The 20,557-nt window shown below is 36.0% G+C and overlaps 1 protein-coding gene across 1 annotated transcript; it reads right to left on the bottom strand.

Annotated features, from left to right (window-relative positions):
• Nucleotides 1-1,716: 1,716 nt before the first annotated feature.
• LOC150097136 (lysophosphatidylserine lipase ABHD12-like) lies at nucleotides 1,717-9,154 on the bottom strand. The gene is made up of 2 exons (XM_090406786.1): nucleotides 9,019-9,154; nucleotides 1,717-3,398 (listed from the first exon to the last, which is right to left on the bottom strand). Exons 1-2 carry the CDS (start codon nucleotides 9,030-9,032, stop codon nucleotides 2,312-2,314), a joined length of 1,101 nt encoding a protein of 366 aa, XP_090262912.1. The 5' UTR covers nucleotides 9,033-9,154; the 3' UTR covers nucleotides 1,717-2,311.
• Nucleotides 9,155-20,557: the final 11,403 nt, after the last annotated feature.

Below are 20,557 nucleotides of genomic sequence, written 5' to 3'. Positions count from 1 at the left end.
CCCAGTTTTGCTGATAAATACATTGGTGTGCTCTGATATGTTTAATAGTGAAACAGTTTTTTTTTTTTAAGGAACAAGAGGGAGGGAGAGAAACAGAAGCATTTAGTTTACTACTTTTGTGCTTTTAAGTATCTGTCGCCTATTTTTTTTCCTTCTTAAATGCTATGATACTTGTTATTCCATAAAGAGTACTTGCAAAAGTTAGCACTGTATGTTTTTATATGTCAACACAGGTCAGTCAACTGTTGTCTACCTTTTCTAGATATTTCTATGCAGGATATGGTTTATTTGATTTACCTATAATTTCTCCATACTCTGCTCCACATGTGCTTAAAAAAAGATAACTAATCATTAATTCAGGTCTACACTCACTAAGTTTTTCTTTCTCTTTTGCAAACTCAGATTTTTCTTCCTCTCTACTTATGTTCTTTAAAACATGCCTCTGGGCATTTCGTCTTCCCTCAGTATGGCATGGCAATTATTAGGTTTTTATATAAAGCTAATTATTATGAGTGTTTTTTTTTGTTTATCTGTGTTGTAGGAGGTAAAAACCCTGTAATCTTCATATGAGACCTAACTCACCTTCAACAGAAAAGCACTCATGTTGTTTGTGTTGCAGATAACCCAGTCTTTTCCTGAAAAGCATCACCATTACTGAATATGCTAAGAGGGTGCTTTCCTTTGAACATATTTCCTGAAACTTAGCAAAATCAATCAGGTCCAATAATAATTTTTTTTTTTAAATTATTGGACTTGGGTATCTACAGTACAAAATAAAATATTTATTACATACATAATGTAAACAAGAGCCGCTGTAGCTCAGTTAGTACAGACAACACCCTTTGGTTGGAAAGACCTGGATTCGATTCCCGTCAGTGATGTGAGGAACCCTTATCTGGTCTCTTTTGACAAAAGGTGAGTTAGCTGGTCTCGTAGTGGGTTTTTTTCCACCCAGAAACTCTGTTTTTTTGTCCCCCAGAACACGGCAATTACAGTCTTGAATACGTCCCGGCCATATGCTGGTCTTGAGCCTGGATAAAATCAGGGGGTTGGGAAGATCAGATCAATGCAAACAAGATTGGCTAGAATTCACTTTTTCGGGTGGTTTATTTCAAAAAGACAAAATACAATTAACATAACTGACTGTATGATGCGCTACTGTAAAGTGAATTCTTTATTTTTAACAGTGACATATCTGCATTAGAAGTGCACTGCAGTTTTTAAGTTAATCTTATTTCTTGCAATGCACACAAACCAATCAATACAGATTTTGATTAGCAATTTATCCCTCAGAACAATGACAAAAATTATTTTGATTAGTTAAGGCACTTCAGTGGAATGATATTTCATTTTCCCAGAAAATCAAGAGATGTGACATTACTACAATTAATGATGTAATATAACATATACCGCTATGAAAATAAACTAAAAATCTGAATAAGAATACAAAATATGCAGAAAACGAATGAATATCAAGCTTCTTTTTATATTATATATTAGTAAAGTGAATAGTAGTATATTCTGAGTATAAATATAAAAGATGTCTAACAAAGTTTTAGAAAGTAACCAGTAACTGTTAGATTACATTTCAGAAGAACAATTCAATGCCACAAAATTTACATATTTGCAACGAATGAAAATGTAAATATATAGTGTTTTATATTTATATTATTTCAATATTATTTTAAAAAATGAATTCAAAATACCTGTTTCAACTGAAGAAAACAATTACTTCAATGTACAATAATATGGTAATACGTTTTTATATACATACTTCTTCCATAATCTGATATCATAAAATATTAAGAAAGTAGTAATACAAAAACTCTTATAGTTAAAATCTGACTAGCTAAATCTTCCAAATTTGCAATCTCATATGACCAGATGAGGCCGTTTCGGTTTTTGGCATAAGTAAGGTGCATCATGTCCAAGAGTATGAAAACAAAAGCAAACTGCTTTTAATACAAACTGGATAGCACCACTTTATAAAGAATCTTGGTCTCATTTATGGAATGTTTCATATTCAAAATATTTGATTCAAACATAATTATAAACAACTTAATCCAGCTATATTCGAATTTGCAACCATATTATGAATAGAATATAAAATAATTTTTCATGATATGTAAGCAACATTTATGGCTAGAGATTTTATTACAAAAATAAATACTAATAAAATGAAAATTATTTTATTTGTATGATCAGTTTCATATGCTTAGAAAAGCTGAATTAAATGATCACGGAACTGCTATTAAAAACCAAGGAATCACAGTGAGTAAGGATTTTCTTCCAAAATTGAAGAAAATACCTCTTAATTTTCATTAGACTGATGATTATGCATGAAGTTTATAATAGTGCTTGATAGCTGTGGATCTCTGCATATATATTTGTGCCCATAATCTAATGCACCATCATAGTTTACAAACTGCACCTTACAATTATCTTCCTGTGCTCGTTCGTTCAGTTTCTTTCCTAAGGTAAATGGTACAAATCCATCATCCTCAGCATGCAAAATAAGAATGGGAATCTTTATTTTGCCGATCTTGTCTTCACTGTTGAAATTAGTATCTTCATTCATATTAACAGGATCAACAAAAAAGAAGTCAAAGAAAGGCATGTGTCGATGAAAGAAAGATACTGGGTGATGCCGAGCAGCATCTGTTAACTTGTTAAACGGGGCTTCCAAAATTAGAGCAGCAGGCCTCTCATTTTGCTGTTCTAAGTATTCCAGAAAAGAAACAGCTACCCCAGTCCCCAAGGAATGGCCCCAGATATATATGCGAGATTTGTCAACATATTTTTTTACCCAGTTATAAACAGACAGAGAGTCTTGTAGGAGCCCTGAGGCACTAGGAGGAACATCAGATGAATCAGCATATCCTCTGTAATCAAATGTTATAACATGTGCATCTACTTTACTGTTAGCTAACACTTTATAGAGCTCAACCCTATGGGAACCTCCTCTACTGCCTGCATTCCCATGTAGATATATGAAGACTGGCCTGTTATCTGCAAACATATTTTTAAATTCATGCTTTGAGGTATCACAATTTTTCTGAATGCTTCCTGGAGGAATGTGCCATGTTCCAAGTGACACATCTTCACCTGAAGATATATAGAAATTCTTTGCACACTGAAAGCCTAAATCAGTAGGAGTAGACAAATTTCCTGCAGTCTGCAAGTTTATATAGTTTAGGAAGACTATATGACGACGGAATGATGCACTAGAGTAAAAACTTACAGGTATAAGAATGTAAAATATAAACAGGAATAAGCCAGATACTTTTATCATATGCCAACGAAGTTTGTTAGCAAGCTTAGTAGATGTACTTTTTGCAGGAACTTTGGGTCCAATTTCAATTCTTCTCTTATATGATTTGTTTCTCTGACGAGCCATTCTATAATAATGAGAAAGAAATGGAAGATAATTGATTAAATTATAATCTTTCATGGTACTTACTGAAGTAAATATGTAAGTATTTGAAATAAAAATATTACTTTCTTCAAATTAACAAGTCATACTGAAACATCAGGTTTTAATGTTTAAGAATGTTTAATAAGTTTTGGTTAGTGTTTTACAGAAGGAAAAGTGTAATTCCTCAGTTCAAGATATTCAGGTCACTTCTGAAGTCATGTTGCTCCTGCTAAATAAGCCCTTAATCCAGCACATACATCCCCATTCTCTCTCTCTCTCTTTTTTAATACCAGTCGGAATACAGATTCCATAACATCACATTATACACATTACAGATTATCTTCAGATGGGTTTCAGAGCATCTCTGCCTTCAAACAAATGACTGTGGACTCTAATCCAACTATGGCCACAAAACATTTGCAACTATCTAAAACATGGTAGATAAATTTCAATACCTAGTATGCGAGACTGCCACTATGTCGATCTGAAGTGATTAAAAAAAGTTCCCTTTTGGTCTCTAGAGAAGGGTCTCCGAATTACCTAACTCTTAGCCCACACAATCTAATGTATTATAGGTGTACAATCTTTTGAAAAAGAAAAAAAAAAGTACTTTGCACTTTAGCCACTTTTATATGGACCTGCTGCGCATTCTGATATTCATGACTGTGCCTATCACACTGTTAGGCCCATTCAGTCTGTAGGCCCAGTCCTGAAAATACTTAAGGCGCAAATGTTAATTCAGAAATGGTTTGCTTACGTTTCGATAAAGGATTAAACCAAGTATATAATTTTTTGGTATCTTTAATTTATAGTATAACCAAGTTAAAAAACTTCCAGCAACTACCTCTACTCCCGAGTATTTTAATAATAAGGTGCGACACCTTTTGGCTATTCGTATATGAAAATATGACTTCTGCATATTTTCATATACAAGTGCCATTGCCTTAGTATCCCTTAGTATCCCATAATGCTCAGCATTATGGGATACTAAGGCAAGTAATATGAAGTCATTAACCTCTATCTATATACAAGTTGTTCCGGTCCTGAAAATACTTCAGGTGCAAACTTTGTTTACTTACACTTGGGTAAACAATTACACCAAGTATATAATTTATTGGTATCTTTAATTTATAATATAACCAAGTGGAAAAACTTGCAGAAGAGGCTATTTAACCTATGAGTGCCCATTTTACTAAAAGCTATCAATTTGGTGTATACAACATTGCATCCACAGCTAATTCTTCACTGAATGAAGAAACTTAGATTCAAGTGTATGAGGAGGAGGAATTAGAGCTGTTGCACAAACTAAATAAGAATTCAGCAATAGGGACTGATGGGATATCAGCACAGATGGTATTAATTTTATTATACAATGAAACCTGTGGAGAATTCATGACTAAACAAACACACATAATAACCACAGTAATAGGTTTTAATAAGTAAATATTTCATCCTAAGTATCTTAGGACATCATCAGTACAGTTAATTCAAACAATACTAGGAAGAACATACAGTTTGGGCGCATGATTACAATGGAATCCCAATATGCGTGCAGTAGGGTGTTATAGAATTAAATTAAAATATATCTGGAGAGAGAAAAAAAAACATTAAAATAAGATAACATATATAAAAATTATTTTACACAATTCTGTATGATAATTTCCCATACTTTAGGAATAGCAAGAACATCATTACGGTTTAGATTTGGTCTGTGAATTAGGGCTTGAGCACTTTCTTTATATAAAGATGAATGTTTATATAAAGATCTATGTAGAAGTTTAGTCTTTTCCCAATGGATCCTATGGTTTAGGTTTTCAACTCCATGTTGAGCGAGATCAGATTTCTGTGGTTTGATAAGACGGATATTGTCTTGATGTTCCAAAATGCGTTTATGAACAGATCTACCTGTTCAATATGACTAAACATATTGAATGTTCAGTCATATTGAACTATTAACTTATGTAGTAATCTATCAAAAGCCTTTGCAAAATCTAAGTACACTAATGTGTATCCATCTCAGTATGTGGGATTCTGAAGTAAGTTTTCATTTTGTGCCACCTGTAATATTCTGAATTCTTTGGAATTCACGTATTGGAGATCCAAGGTTTGGATAGTGATTTGGGGCATTTGTGGGGAAGGAGGGGGGGATTAAGAGCTTCAATTCCAGTGAGAATTATTTCGTTTATTCTACTGGAGCAAGTGCTAATAGCAAAAGCAGTAGTCAGCTCAAGTAAAGGAAAGGAGGAGAAGAAATTATAGATATATTTATTTAATACTGTGGTAGTGTTAAATGAATATGTACCTAATACTGTAAGGTAAAGGAAATTCTATAGAGAAGAAAACTTGGATACAGGGTTTGAGTTACAGAGGAAAGCTGCCATCTAGATGTTTCTGGAAATTAAGAAGGACTTTACTTTGCAAGGGCATGAGGAGTAGATTTTTTTCTTGGAAAGTGGTGAATGAATAAATGGAATGGATTGCAAAAGTCAGATGCATGTGCCATGTTGGTGACTAAGTCAAAGCAAAGTATGACAGATATTGTGCAAATATTGGTTAGTGTGGTATAATGTTTAGGTCCTTCCCTTGATGAGCCTATGGACTACACAGAGTTGCTTGTAATAATACATAATAATATTTTGGTAGGCAGAAGGATAATTTGTAAAGGATAGTTGGTAACACCAAATATCTCTCCATCTTTTACAAGCTTGGTCAGTGTGAAAAGGAAGACAACCTAAACTGTGAATGTTGACATTACCAAAAATAAGCTTCTGTTAATTTTCAGTCATGAAATTATTACAGCAGAGTATAAATAGGCATAAAATATATTTATGATATTTTATGCCTATTTGAGGTGATGGAGGAATACAGGAGATACTGGATTTACTGGATTTTAATAAAGGCATCTTAGGCTAGTGGCATTAACAAACTATTGAAGTTGCCATTATATCACTAAGTATATGCTTTTGCACATCAAAGTGCAGAAATATACTGTACTATGGAATTTTGTGGGAGACAAAATGAGCACTGATAAGATATATATCACTAAGTATATGCTTTTGCACATCAAAGTGCAGAAATATACTGTACTATGGAATTTTGTGGGAGACAAAATGAGCACTGATAAGATTTAGGGATCAGAAGATGATGATCAATGGGGACCCAACATTCAGAGAACACAATGAAAGTTAAAGCAACAACAGAGTGCGGCTACTATGATGAAGATTGATTGGTTTATTGGCACAAGAACAGCAAAGGTTATACTGCACCATAGCAAACTTTACAGCAATACACAAGATCAAAAGTTACAGCAGCACTTAAATAGTCAGAGACAAACTAGTAAACAATATGCATGTACAAAAACATATCTCATCTAATTTTCCTTTTTCCCTCTTTTACCTTGCAGTGTCGGGGGTTAGTTAATCATCGGACCTCAAACCATTCACAGGATAAGGTGGTCAGACCTACGTCCTGGTGTATCCTATGTCCGTGATGTTGAGTTCTCAAGGCTGGTTTGCCTGCTTTGTAGGATGAAAAACCCCAGAATAAACCCTACTGTCCACATCCAAGGCCGGCTAACTTGGCTATGGATGAGGAAGATCCTTGAGTTCCTCACGTCATTGACGGGAATCGAACCTAGGACACTCCTTCCCCAGGCATGTAATTACTTTGCAATCATATGTCTCAGGTCCATGCGGTTAGCCACTAGGATAACTCTGTGGACCCAAACATATCTACATATAAATAAAATAACAGCAAAGGTTACAGTAGCACATAAGTAGTCAAAGGCAAATTAGTAAGCAACATGCAAGCACAAAAATTAAGTTTAGCAATGCAATATGTACATATAAAAAAAATTTGTGAAATCTGTTTGTGCAAATTTCTCTCTCTCTCACACACACGTTCCCACTGAGCAATTAGCTTCGATTTTATAAATTGTCTGTAGTACTGTCAAGCGGTATGTAGATTAAGTATGAGGTGATCTAGAAGCTGCAGTCTCATATCCCTCAATTTCAATGTAGGGAATCCAGCACAATCAAACATCAAAATTAAGGTTTATTATTATGTTTAACAGGTGTAACACCTCATACGGCACTTTATGCAAATTATACATAAGAGAGCAGATAGCCTGTAAAGAGCTCATTGAGGCTGTATAAATTACACACTTTTGGTAGCAGTTTTCTTTTATATGTACAAGTGCAAGATGAATGGCATGTAACTCTGCAGTATAATTACAGCAGTCTGGTGGGATCTGGTTGGAGATAGTAAAGTCAGGAAACAGCATTTCAGCTCAAGAACTAACATGCAGGTGTTAGTTCTTGAGCCATCAGTATACATGAGAAAGAAATCAGAGTGAGTTGCTCTGTGTGCATTAAACAATTGCAGGTAGAGAGATGCTAAGAGTAGGAATGGGTTTAAGGCATATCTATCATATGGAAATGCTGTAGGCGGGAGAGAAATTCCATGATAATCTGTGGACTTGTATAAAATGTATAAAGCTCTCTATCTAATAATATTATTATTAAAATCTAATCCTGGAAATATTGTTTCTACTTATATAAAATATATAAAGCTCTCTCTCTCTCTCTCTCTAATAATAATATTATTAAAATCTAATTCTGGAAATATACTTATATTTTCAGAATATAAATTTCTACTTATATAAATGTTTAATATCAGTGGTAAGTAAGCACCATTTAATTTTCCATAAGCAGAAATCAATTTTAAGCATTCTCCCCCACCCGTTTTTTATTTTATCATTATTATTCTGTCATGCTGTGCCATCATTTTGCATTATGAAGAGGTAGCAAAACAAGTGTTCTTTGCCAAAATGGCAAGAAAAAGACTCAGAGGAAGACCAAGATCTAGGTAGATTAATGTAGCAAAAAAGCAACTTAGATGAGATAAATACATAATATTGGAGTCTTGACAGATAACAGATTTTGGAGGAAAACTCTCACCTAAAAGTTATGATGTAATTTTTTCACGTAACACAATAATAATATCTTGTATATACCTGCTGAGGGTACGTACATTACGACCATCAGGGATTTGGTCGTAATGCCGATAATAATAATTATTTATTTTACTTGTGAAGAGGTGTGAGATAGCGCTTGTTGAACACATAACACTTGAAAACAACATTACTGGAATATCTAAATGAAACACGTAGTTGTAGAAAACAGTTTGACATCTACTTACGCACACCCGTATTTATTGCGTTACAGTTTACTTAATCAAACACATAACGCAATATCGTTTTGGCCTTTCATTTTCTTAAATGATCAACTTGTATAAGAGTTGTGCCTCAATATAGTCATAAAAAACATTGTAAAACACATGCACTAGACTTTTCCTTTCTATTTTACCACTGAGCAACTGATTAAGATTTTACCAATCTTAATCAGTTACCTGTTTACTTGATGAGAAGATGGACAGAAATGCTCACTGGTGGGAAAGGTGCGTTAGTGAAAGAAAGATAAGATTCATGCTACCTTCATCAATTGATATATAATTACTTCATCCAGATTAAGTTCCAGTTAATTAAATTTTAATACATGTATTTAAAACTTCACACTGAACAAGCGTTAAGACAAAATACATACGCTTTTTTGTCCATTCTTCAACTGCAGATGCTATTCTCTCTCGAACGGTAACTCAGCAAGTAGATACACAGTCCTCAGATAACGTCCTTGCAGTGATATGTAACGGTAAAAGTTTCTGACAGATACTACGATTAGCAATTTCGACATTTAAAAGATATCCGTCAGTTATAGCAAGGACATTGCACATACACAGTATTACCGTCACTTCCATATCCTTGATGAACATAAACCACGTATAAAAGCGCATGTTATCTGTCAAAAACAGACTACGCCATCTATTGATAACCCCAGGCAGACAATGACTAGTATTTGTTTTTATGGCTACAGTTCTGTTGTTATTGTAAGGACTGCTATAATCAAAACGCCGATGCCTAGGGATCTGCATTGCCGATAACGAGAACATTATCCCACAAAAAACGTCGCATTCTCCAGATACAGATATGTGATTGAGGAATATTGGTTTGAAAGTGACAGTGGTGAGAAAGTGTGCGGAAAATGCTATGAAAGCGAGGGTCGAAAGTGCGGTTCAGGTCGAGCTTTAAGTGATGGACGGAACAGAGAATACGGATGAAAATGCGTGTGACTCTGTAAGGGTAGGATTGAAAGAGACGTTAAAAGCGTTGATCGAGAGAATAGTAGTATGACGGATGTAAACAATAAAGGGTTGCCTGTAATGAGGAACATAGCTCGGTTACGCGGAGTGATACACTGGACGAAGCGGGAGTGCAACGAATGCAGAAACGTCTGACGAGTTGGTCAACTAATATCAGAAAGAAGCGTGTGAAAGGAGAATGGAACGCTTGACTAAGAGAGAAGGAAAAATTAAGGAGCGAGTTTGGTACGGCGATTCTATCATAAGAGATGTGGTTGGTGAGAGACTGACAAAATAGTGCTTCTCGGGTGCAAAAATTAATGATGTTAGTCAGGTGATTATTGCGCAAAAGTGGTAAAGTGAAGGAATTGATCGTTGCGGCTGGAACGAATAATTTGGAAGGAGAAAGTATGGCATGAGGAAAGATATTAAAGGATTATTGGAAGTAGCAAAAGAAAAGAGTGAGAGAGTTAAAATAGTGAGTCTGTTGCCGCGGTATGACAGAGTAGAGCTGAGGGACCATAACAGCGAATGATTCGATGCGTAGGTTATGCAGGATGAATAATGTGGAGTTTGAGGATGTGTGGAATGAGTTTAATGAGCGAAAGGACTTATACAAGAAGGGCGGTTTGCATCTGAATGGATTTGGTGTTCAGAGCAGGGGCGACTCGTGCAGCACCCCCCAATTTTTCTCGATACATAAATATATTTATTAATTTATTTATATTTGCTTGTAATATTTAATTTTATCATCAACAATCATATATAATTCTCTTATTTTGTATAAAAAATAATAAAAATCCATCTTGTAGCACTTAGGAGGGCGCTAGCAGCACTGTGTTTACCACAGCGTCATATTGCTACGCGCGCAAGCATATGCACGTCACAGTAAGATGCGAGCTATTAGCGTAATGTGGCACTGTCCGTCGCGCAGTTCCACTGTCGTTTATATGCAGTTCGCGCCAGTAGTAGAGTGTTCGTAGTGCTTACCGTGTTTACTCCGTCTCTTTAAATATTTGAACATTGCAATTAAAGACATAACATTTGTTATAGTTTTTATTTTAGAACATTAATACGGTTATGATAATGGATTTTATTTTTAAGTAATTTTGATTTATACCAAACTGTATAATTTTTTCGATAATAAACAATATTGTTTCATGTTTATTTATTAATTTTTTAATTTTTATCATAATTTTGATATTTTATCCAAACACGTATACACTGTACTTACAGTGTGTATGTATATTTCGAAAGTTGCAGCACCCCCACGATTTCAAGGCATGAGCCGCCACTGGTTCAGAGTCTGGAAAAGTGTCATCGAATGAAGTGAAAGTGGATGTGCAAAATCAGGGAAACTAGAGCTTTTACGGGAGAAGCTGTTGAGTGCATACGCAGACATCAATGAGGCAGTTGAGCGTAAGAATGTGCATAAAATGCCCAAATTAGTACCACTGGTAACAAACAGAATCGGATAGCTAGTATAAAGGACGTAAGGGGCTTTTGTATTTTATGTACACTAATGTCAGGAGCATTCGAAACAAGCAGGAGGAATTTTTGTCATTGGCTAGTTCATCCTTGGCAAAGGTTATTGCCATTAGTGAGACATGGCTGAGAGAAAATCAGTGCTTTTTTTTCTGGGAAAAAGGTGTGGGTACTCGCCATGAAGATGTTATTTCAGCAACTTCCACACTTTTAACATATCCTCCGATATACCCTCATCGTCTCTAGATGATGAGGGTATATCGCTTCTTGCTTTCGGTATCAACTGCAGAACGATGACCTCGAAGCAGCCATGAGTCCACATATTTGCTAGAGTTGAACTGTGAGAGGAGGTCCTGCTATCGTGATGAACATCAGTGCAGAAGTTGTCCGTACAAGCAGAGATGACTTAGACGAAGTTACTATAAGATTCATCTGAGAGGAAACCCCTTGCACATTCACTGGAAAATATTGCAATTGTGTCCAAAGTGTGCTTTAGAAGAAGTAGTGTGTCCGAGACTTTATTTTCTTGAAGATATTCACGGAAACCACGAACTGCTTCTCATTCATTTAAGCGAAATTTGCTTGCTAACTTTTCAATTTCAACTTCACCAAATGTCAGATGCTTCCCAGGATTTTCTGGCCAATACTTGGAATCTAAAATCTTAGCACATTCAGGCAAATTAGCATCATCTCCTTCAAGCAGATGCTTTCCAACAGCTTCTTTAAGACTTTCATAGAAAGCAGATGAACTTATTGTAGGACTGTGTCTTTCATTTTTGTGGAGCTCAATCCCTTTGATCTTCGTGTTCTTCTGACTGAAGAGAAATACTGTAGTACGGACCAGGATTTTCAATTCTTTCTTCAAAAAGTTGAGCTGTATTCTTTATCTTCCTGTCTGCTTTGTATAAGTCAATATTTCTCTCGTAAATCTTGAATTAGTTCACTAAGTTCTTGGAGAGATCACACATAAGGACCAAATCAAGACCAAACACCTGAGGCACTAGGTGCCTCAGGTGTTTGCATTATGATAGCAGTTTAATACTACTACTACTACTAATAATAATAATAATAATCTGCGAGTGCAACTTTGAAATGTTATTATAACGTGATTTTTTTGTAAAGTAAAATATTTCAGGTATGATAATTACTAGCGGTATGATTTAATAATTTATTTTTGGTACTGGCGATAAATTAACGCTTGTACAGTCAACTTTTGGCAGAGTACACTCAATGACCTAATGTAACTTCTATTTCAGGTTGAATATTATACATATATGTACTGTAGCTGGCAAAAGTATTTAATAAATCACAACTTCCAAAATTTGAAGTGCGAAGTCCACTGCATGAAAAATAAACCCAGAGTACTTTGAAGTCGCACGCACGCACACACACACACACAAAGACCTAAAGGTATATTTTCTTCTTTCCACAAACATTCCATCATATTACAACCCGTCAAAGAAGGGTTAAAACATTTCTTCCTTGCAGTTCTTTGTAGCTTGCATCATTCAAGGAACTCTGGGCAAAGTAGGAGTGAATGGCCTCGGCAGTGACTCATATGTCACAAAACTGCAGAGTCACAAATTACTAGTTTCAAAAAAAGCCTCCGTAGTTCAGTCAATCTCTACTACGCTTAGACCAAGGCGAGAGACATTTTAACAGCCATGAAAAGTCCAAATAGCAATGGGTGGGTCATATTGCAAGACGTAACACTCAAAAATGGACGAAGTTGATATCTGAAGAGTATCCCAGAGATGATAGAGAGAGAGCTACAGTAAAACTAAAGACACGGTGAGGAGATGAGATTAAAGCGATGAACTGGAACAAAATGGCACAGAAAAGTTCAAGATAGGGCAAACTCAAAGAAGAAAACTAATACAGCGGCAAAATAATTCCCATGAGAAAGATCAGTGGCCTTCCACTGAGCACAAAACTTCCAAATGCAAATGTGTTGCCATTTTTTTGTGCAAATTTCTTGCACAGAAAATGGCTGATGATGATATATCGAAATGTATTAAGAAAGAAAATCCCAACCTGTTTTGTACACAAAGGCCAATGTAATCACTATTCTGCTTTGTTGTTCTAGGCCTAAAAGCAAGTAAATACGTGTCTTGTTAGCATACTATAACGAAAGTCAAAATTTTTGTAGATTAATACTGAAGTAACTATTTGAAATGAAGTAGGGATTCCATGTTAGACTGGATCGAAACTACATTTTCATTTTGAAATTTTTTATTGTTTTTGTTTAATTAGAATAATTTATTTTCAATTCTATGAATAAATAAAAAAAATGTCAGTCATTGTTGCAACTTTCATTGCACTGCGTGCTAATATTTAATTGGACTGAGTAACAAAAATAAATAGATGGCGTTATGCAAACATCAAGGTTACCTGAAACGAAGCAACAGAATATTATGCATGACAAAAAACGATAACTCGTTGTTTTATTTATGACAATGTACAGGATTATCAGCTAAATTTATCCCATTAACAAGAAAATGCATATATAATTACAGAGCATTGTGATAACCATACCTATCATATTAAAAGCTTTCTTGTATATGATGTTCTATTCTAATATTTGCGGGTCTGAAAAAGTTATTCAAAGACAGTATTTGAATATCTTTTTCATTTTCCTGTAGATGTCGCTCATGTTGGCTGTAAGTAAAATTGTGATATAAAAATTCGACGAAAGTTTTCTGGAATGTAGCTTCCTCAGCCACATCTCAGAAAATAACATCACTTGCATAAAATGCAAATCAATGTTGTAACAGCAGTATAATGACAGGGCGTGTTTAAGAAATTAATTTATTCCACGAAGCGATTTTTTCCCCCTGAACAACATGCAGCTGTTTTTAAAAACTTCAATTTCTACATTATGCTTTATACTCATTCATTCTCCTATATAAAATACTGATAAGGTACCTTTGCACTTATCCACATGCTTGATAAAGCGATGAGATGTTATCTCATTAGCTGGAAAACAGTGAAAGAAATGCTTTTGCTTTTGTTTCTCATTCTGCATTCTTTGTTGATATCGATATTACGACTTTGTTCAAATAAGCTCCACACACGTCATTTAGATAACCTTGAGCGATTTCCGTGCACAATTCATTGTACTTGAATTTTATGGGCTCAGTCCAAAAGTATTTATATATACAAACCATAGCTAAAAAATATTAGCAGAAAGCATAGATGAAGTTCATAGGCCAACACTTTTAGATAACATCATTGCTTACGAAGTTGGCAAATATATATATATATATATATATATACATACACACATACATATATATATATATATATATATATATAGGGCGGCTCATGCATAGGCACTGCGGAACTGCAGCACCCCCAATTTTTTTCGATTTATAAATATATTTATAAATTTATTTATATTTGCTTGTAATAAAGGATGTAACTGAATCTATTATACCATAAAGGATGTAACTGAATCTATTAGAGAGCAAAAGGAAAGGGTGAAAGAAATGATTGTTGTGGCAGGTACGAATGATTTGAAAGGAGATAAAATGGAAATGATAGAAGACCTGAATGAATTGTTTGAGGTAGCAAAAGAAAAGAGTGAGAGAGTTAGAATGATTAGTCTTTTGCCACGGTATGGCAGTGAAATGCTTAAAAGGAGGGCCATAATTGCGAATGACTTTATGCAAGGGTTATGTATGACGAGTGGTGTGGAATTTGTGGACGTGTGGAGTGAGTTTGATGGACGAAAGGATCTATATAAGATGGATGGCTTGCATTTGAATGGTTACGGTGTAAGAAGACTTGAGAAAATGTTGCTGAATGTAGTGGATGTGCAAATTCAGGGAAACTAGATTTGTTAAGGGGGGAGTAGATAATCAGTCCTTAGGGAGGCAGTTGAATGTATGAATGAATATAATATGCTAAGGCAAATATGGACAACAAACCAGAGTGGGATAGTTAATATAAGGCATCAAGGTAGGGTTGGGGCTAATGGGGGTCTTAAATTCATGTACACTAATACTAGGAGTATTAGGAACAAGAAGGAAGAGTTTTTGGCCATGGTTGGCACTTCCAGACCACAGGTTATTGGTATTAGTGAAACATGGCTGACTGTAGATGATATAGCTAGTGGGATTGAATGTGATGGGTATAGTGTGTTCAGGAATGACAGAGAGAATAAAATGGGGGAGGAGTATTGTTGATGATAGCTGATGAGCTCCAGCCAAGGAGAATAGAAGTTGAATTGCAGGATAGAGAAAAGAGCACATTTGAGGCCATTTGGTGTGAGATTGTGGCTAGCAGAACTAAATATACAATTGGGTGCTGCTATAGACCAGGTGATGGAAAAGATGGTGGTGACAGTATGCACAAGCAACTAGAAGAAATCAGTGGAAGGAGGGTGATTATTATGGGAGATTTCAACTATGGTCGCATTGATTGGAGTGAGGAGAGGACACACGGGAGGAAGGAATTGGATTTTATGCGGTTATTAAGGGATAACTATCTGCGACAGCATGTAATGGAAAATACTAGGGGTCAGAGAGTGCTTGACCTAGTAATTACATCTGAAGATTTGGCTGTAACAAATATGACCACATTGCCACCAATCGGTGAGAGTGATCATAGGGTCTTGACTTGGGAGGTGGCTAAAGGTGTAGAATTTTCAATTAAGACAGGGTACATGTGGAATTATTGGGCTGGAAAGTATGACAAGCTTAGGAGTTTGATTGGTTCAGTGCCATGGCATGTACAACTGCAAGGACTAGAAGTTGATAGTGCATGGGAGGTAGTTAAGAAGTGCTTGCATGAAGCAATGGCTGACTGTATACCTAGAGTTCGAATAATAAATCAAGTAGGAGTTAAATGGAGGAATAACACCATTAAGCTTGAGCTGCAAAAAAAGAAACAACTATGGAGGGAATTTAAGGAGAAAGGTGACCGGCAGGCACATGAACGGTATAAAGCGCAGGCCAGAAGGGTGACGAGTGTGGTAAGAAAAGCAAAAAAGGAGTACGAAAGAACATTGGCCATGCAGGCTAAAGAGAATCCCAAACAGTTTTTTAGATATGTAGCAAGTAAAGGGAAAAATGTACATGGCAGAATGATTCTAAAGAATGCCGATGGTAGGGAGGTAACTGAATCAGTTGAGATAGCTGAATTACTGAGTGAACACTTTGCAAGAATACATCATCCAGATGGTGACATTGCAGAAACGAATAAACCAGTAGATTATACGAGAATTGTGGTGAATGAAGTGGAGGTGAGTAGTCTATTGCATAACCTCAATGTCAATACATCTGTGGGATTGGATGGTATACCAGCTCGTGTTGTACGAGAAGCAGCTAAAGAATTGTCAGTACCCTTGACCATTTTGTTTAATTTGAGTCTCGGGTCTGGGTTAGTCCCGAGCGGGTGGAAGGAGGGGAAAATAGTTCCACTGCATAAAGGTGGTTCCAAGACTGCTGTTGTAAATTACCGACCGATTAGCATATCAGGAATCATTGTCAAGGTCTTAGAGAAATTAGTCAAGAAAAGAATACAGGATTGGCTGAACTGGATAGGGGTAATGGATTTACAGTGATACTACTGGACCTAGCCAAGGCCTTTGACAGGATACCACATGGAACCCTAATCAGTAAACTGGAGCAGATGGGGATAGATATAGGGTTGGTAAGATGGATAGGAAGGTGGTTGAAGGAGAGATACCAGAGAGTGGTTTATTCAGGAGTGGAGTCAAAAAGACGTCTTGTGACTAGTGGAGTGCCGCAGGGCTCGGTTCTTGGACCACTGCTTTTCAATTTGTTCATCAGTGATATTGGAAAGGATTTGAGAGGAAGTGTTCACTTGTTTGCTGATGATGCAAAGTTGGGTAGAGCAATTGTGAGTGCACAGGATGTCAAAATTTTTCAGGATGATTTGGATAGTTTGGAGAACTGGGCTAGGAAAAATGGATGTCAGTTTAATGTGGCAAAGTGTAAGGTTATGCACTTTTGGGTGAAAAGAATAGCAGCAGTATATCGCATTGGTGGAACCGTACTCCAGGAGATTGATGAGGCCAGGGATTTGGGAGTGCTGGTGGATAGGGAGTTGAAGTTTAGGGGCACATTGCGAAAGTGACTAAAACAACTCACCAAATCACTTGGCTTATGAAAAATACTTTAACATGCAGAGATAAATAAGTTGTTGTTCCTCTGTATCGAGCGTTGATAAGACCCCATCTGGACTTCTGTGCCCAGTTATGGGCACCAGGGTTTCTTCGTGATGGGGAGGAAGTGGAGACGAGTGACCAAGATGATAGCAGGTCTGTGGAATGAACCTTATGAGAATAGGTTGAGGATTTGTGGGTTGCAGAAATTGGACGATAGGCGAAGGAGGGGTGATATGATTGAGACATTCAAATTACTGAAGGGTTTTTATATGATTGATCCAGAAGATATTTTTGAAAATATGACTGGTGGTGGGAGGACTAGGGGCCATGCATGGAAGCTGGGCAAGAGCGTGGTTGACAAGGGTGTTAAAGCTAGGTTTTTTACTTGGAGAGTGGTGAATGAGTGGAATAAGCTTCCAGAGTCTGTTGTGGGTGCTACGACCGTGAATGAGTTCAAGGCAAGAAATGATAGATACTGTGTGAATGTTGAATAGTTGATCCAGACATGATGTTAGGGCCTCCCTCGGTGAGTCTGTCGACTCCTTGGAGTTTCCCGGAACAATAATAATAATAATAATAATAATAATAATAATATTTAATTTTATCATCAACAATCCATTAAAATTCCCTTATTTTGTATAAAAAATAATAAAAATCCAACTTGTAGAACTTAGGAGGGAGAAGGAGGCTGGCAGCACTGTATTTACCACAGTGTCATATTACTAGTATTTGCTACGCGCGCAAGCATATGCACGTCATAGTGAGATGCGAGCTATTAGCGTAATGCGGCACTCTCGCAGTTCCACTGTTGTTTATATGCAGTTTGCGCCAGTATTAGAGTGTTCTCAGTGCTTATCGTGTTTATTCCGTCTCTTTAAATATTTGGACATTACAATTAAAGACAACATTTGTTATAGTTTTTTATTTTAGAACATTATTGCGGTTATGATAATCGATTTTATTTTGAAGTAATTTTGAATTATACTAAACTGTATAATTTTTTGGATAATAAACAATATTTTTTCATGTTTAATTTTTTGTTTTTAATTTTTACATAATTTTGATATTATATCCAAACACGTATACACTATACTTACAGTGTGTAAGTATATTTCGAAAGTTGCAAGACCCCCACGATTTCAAGCCACGAGCCACCACTATATACTGTATATATATATATATATATATATATATATATACTGATTATAACCGAGACTAGAATAACAATTAAATTTATTCAAAACGCAACATGTTTCATCGGATTGTCCGACTTCTTCAGGCGTGGGAACATAGAAAGCAAGTAAACACTATTTGAAAGAAATTTGTCAATTTCCTCCAGGCACTCAACTACTTCTGAAGATCCCTCTTCCCCAAGAGCCTTCATCTCCTTGCCTTCATCAGCTCTCTTTCACCAAAACTGGCAAAAATTCTCAATAAATTTAACTTCAAAACGTGCTTCACTACGCTTCCAAAACTTCGTTCATTACTTAGCAAACATAAACAGAAACATCTTCCTACTCAGTTTCCAGGAGTGTACAAGATTTTGTGTGATTGTGGAAAGCCATACTATGGGCAGACTGCTAAATCCATCCTTCTACGTTTGGATGAACACCGTAGAGATATCTCATATAACACGACTAGAGCTAGCGCTCTCTCTGGCCAAGTTCTCTTTTCAGCTAACTCAGACGAAGGCCGCCAACACATTGTAAACTGAACTGAAACTTCTAACATCCATGTGTGCTACGATGAACTCGAAAGAAAGATTGTTGAATCCAGGGAAATTTCTCTAGATTCCTCTCATATCAACAACAGCCTGAGTTTTAATCTCTCTGACGCACACGTTGCTTCTGTTCAGTACTGGCGCACTCGCGACAGCGCGTAGTATACGTTTGTTTGGAACTCAAACTCGCATTTGTTTTTCAAAACACGCTACTGTCTTTTTTTATACTTGTTCTGTTATTACAATTTAAAGTCTCTGTAATTTTTTATATACTTCTTTGATTGTGACACCTTTGGATGTTGATCTATTCAACGAAACTAGTAAACTAGTAGTATCTTTCTAAATATATCTTGTCATCTTTTTTATCTCTCGGTATTAGTCATTAAAGGTTTTTCATATATACAGTATATATATATATATAGTGGCACTCTTTGACCATATAAATTTTCATAGAAACAATATTGGTGCCCGCCACTCTCTTTCCAATCTCGAACCGCCCGCGACGTCAACCAGGTTGAGAACCCGTGGTCTACAGTGTCTAAACCCTTGTTCTTCAGCCTGTGGTCCGCGGAAATTTCCTGGCGATCAGCCAAAAATTTCCCAGAAACAACGCTCCAGCCACGTATATCAATTTTTGTAACCTCTAAGCAGCACAGATGTCGCACTAGCTAAAAATTGTAATTTTATAAAATTGAATTTAATAAATAGAATACTATCTACATTGGTTTATGTTTCTGTCTTAGACGTCAGCCGGTCCGTGAAATCTTTCTCCTATTCTCCCCGGTCCGCAGGTGTTAAAAGGTCGAAGAACGCTGGTCTACACCTCAATCTACAATGCCACTATCTACTCCACTCCACAAACCACAGACAACGCCACAGATAAACTGTATGCTTGTGCGCATTGTTTCTGTGTGATACGAAACTTTTATTATTGGTGTGTGTTTGTGGTGAGGGTGAGCCAAAAATATTTCACCCTCACCACAAACACACACCAATAATAAAAGTTTCGTATCACACAGAAACAATGCGCACAAGCATAGAATTTATCTGTAGCGACACTGCTCAACGAGCAGTGTCGGATTCACTTATTCACTTGTTAAGTACAGTAACAAGTGCAAACTAATGTCAGCGGGTCTCTAAATTCTTAAAGTGTGTAAATTTACATATTCTTGGATATGTAAATTTGCATATTAATAAATTGATTACTGATTAGGAAAAAATGAATTATTTTTCTTATTTTGTATATGCAGCACCCCCACTAGAATTTTTGACCGGCCGCCACTGATCAGCAATATAAATATAAACTGGATATTTTTTTATATAAGAAAAAAGGGTGAACCGAAATATCAAAGTCCTTCACGAATGCAATAACTGTTCGAAATGAATCATTAGTTAAAGCTTCGTTTATAACAGCTTTGATCGAAATCAAAGAATCTTTACGATAGCAGAAAGTTTATTGAAGCCATGCATGATTAACATTTGCGAGGAACTGTTTGGAATATGAGAGGCTAATAAAATCAAAGAAATACCTATGCCAAAAGATATTATTTGTCATAGAACTACACTGATCGCGGACGATCTCCAAGAGCAGTTAATTCAAAATATTAAT

Source organism: Typopeltis vanoorti, chromosome 17 (genome assembly GCF_054136105.1).
Source record: "Typopeltis vanoorti isolate ZY-2024b chromosome 17, IOZ_Tvanoo_1.0, whole genome shotgun sequence".
NCBI classification, from domain to species: Eukaryota; Metazoa; Arthropoda; class Arachnida; order Uropygi; family Thelyphonidae; genus Typopeltis; species Typopeltis vanoorti.
Note: the sequence above shows the minus strand (reverse complement) of the source record. Positions and strands in the feature narration are given on the sequence as shown.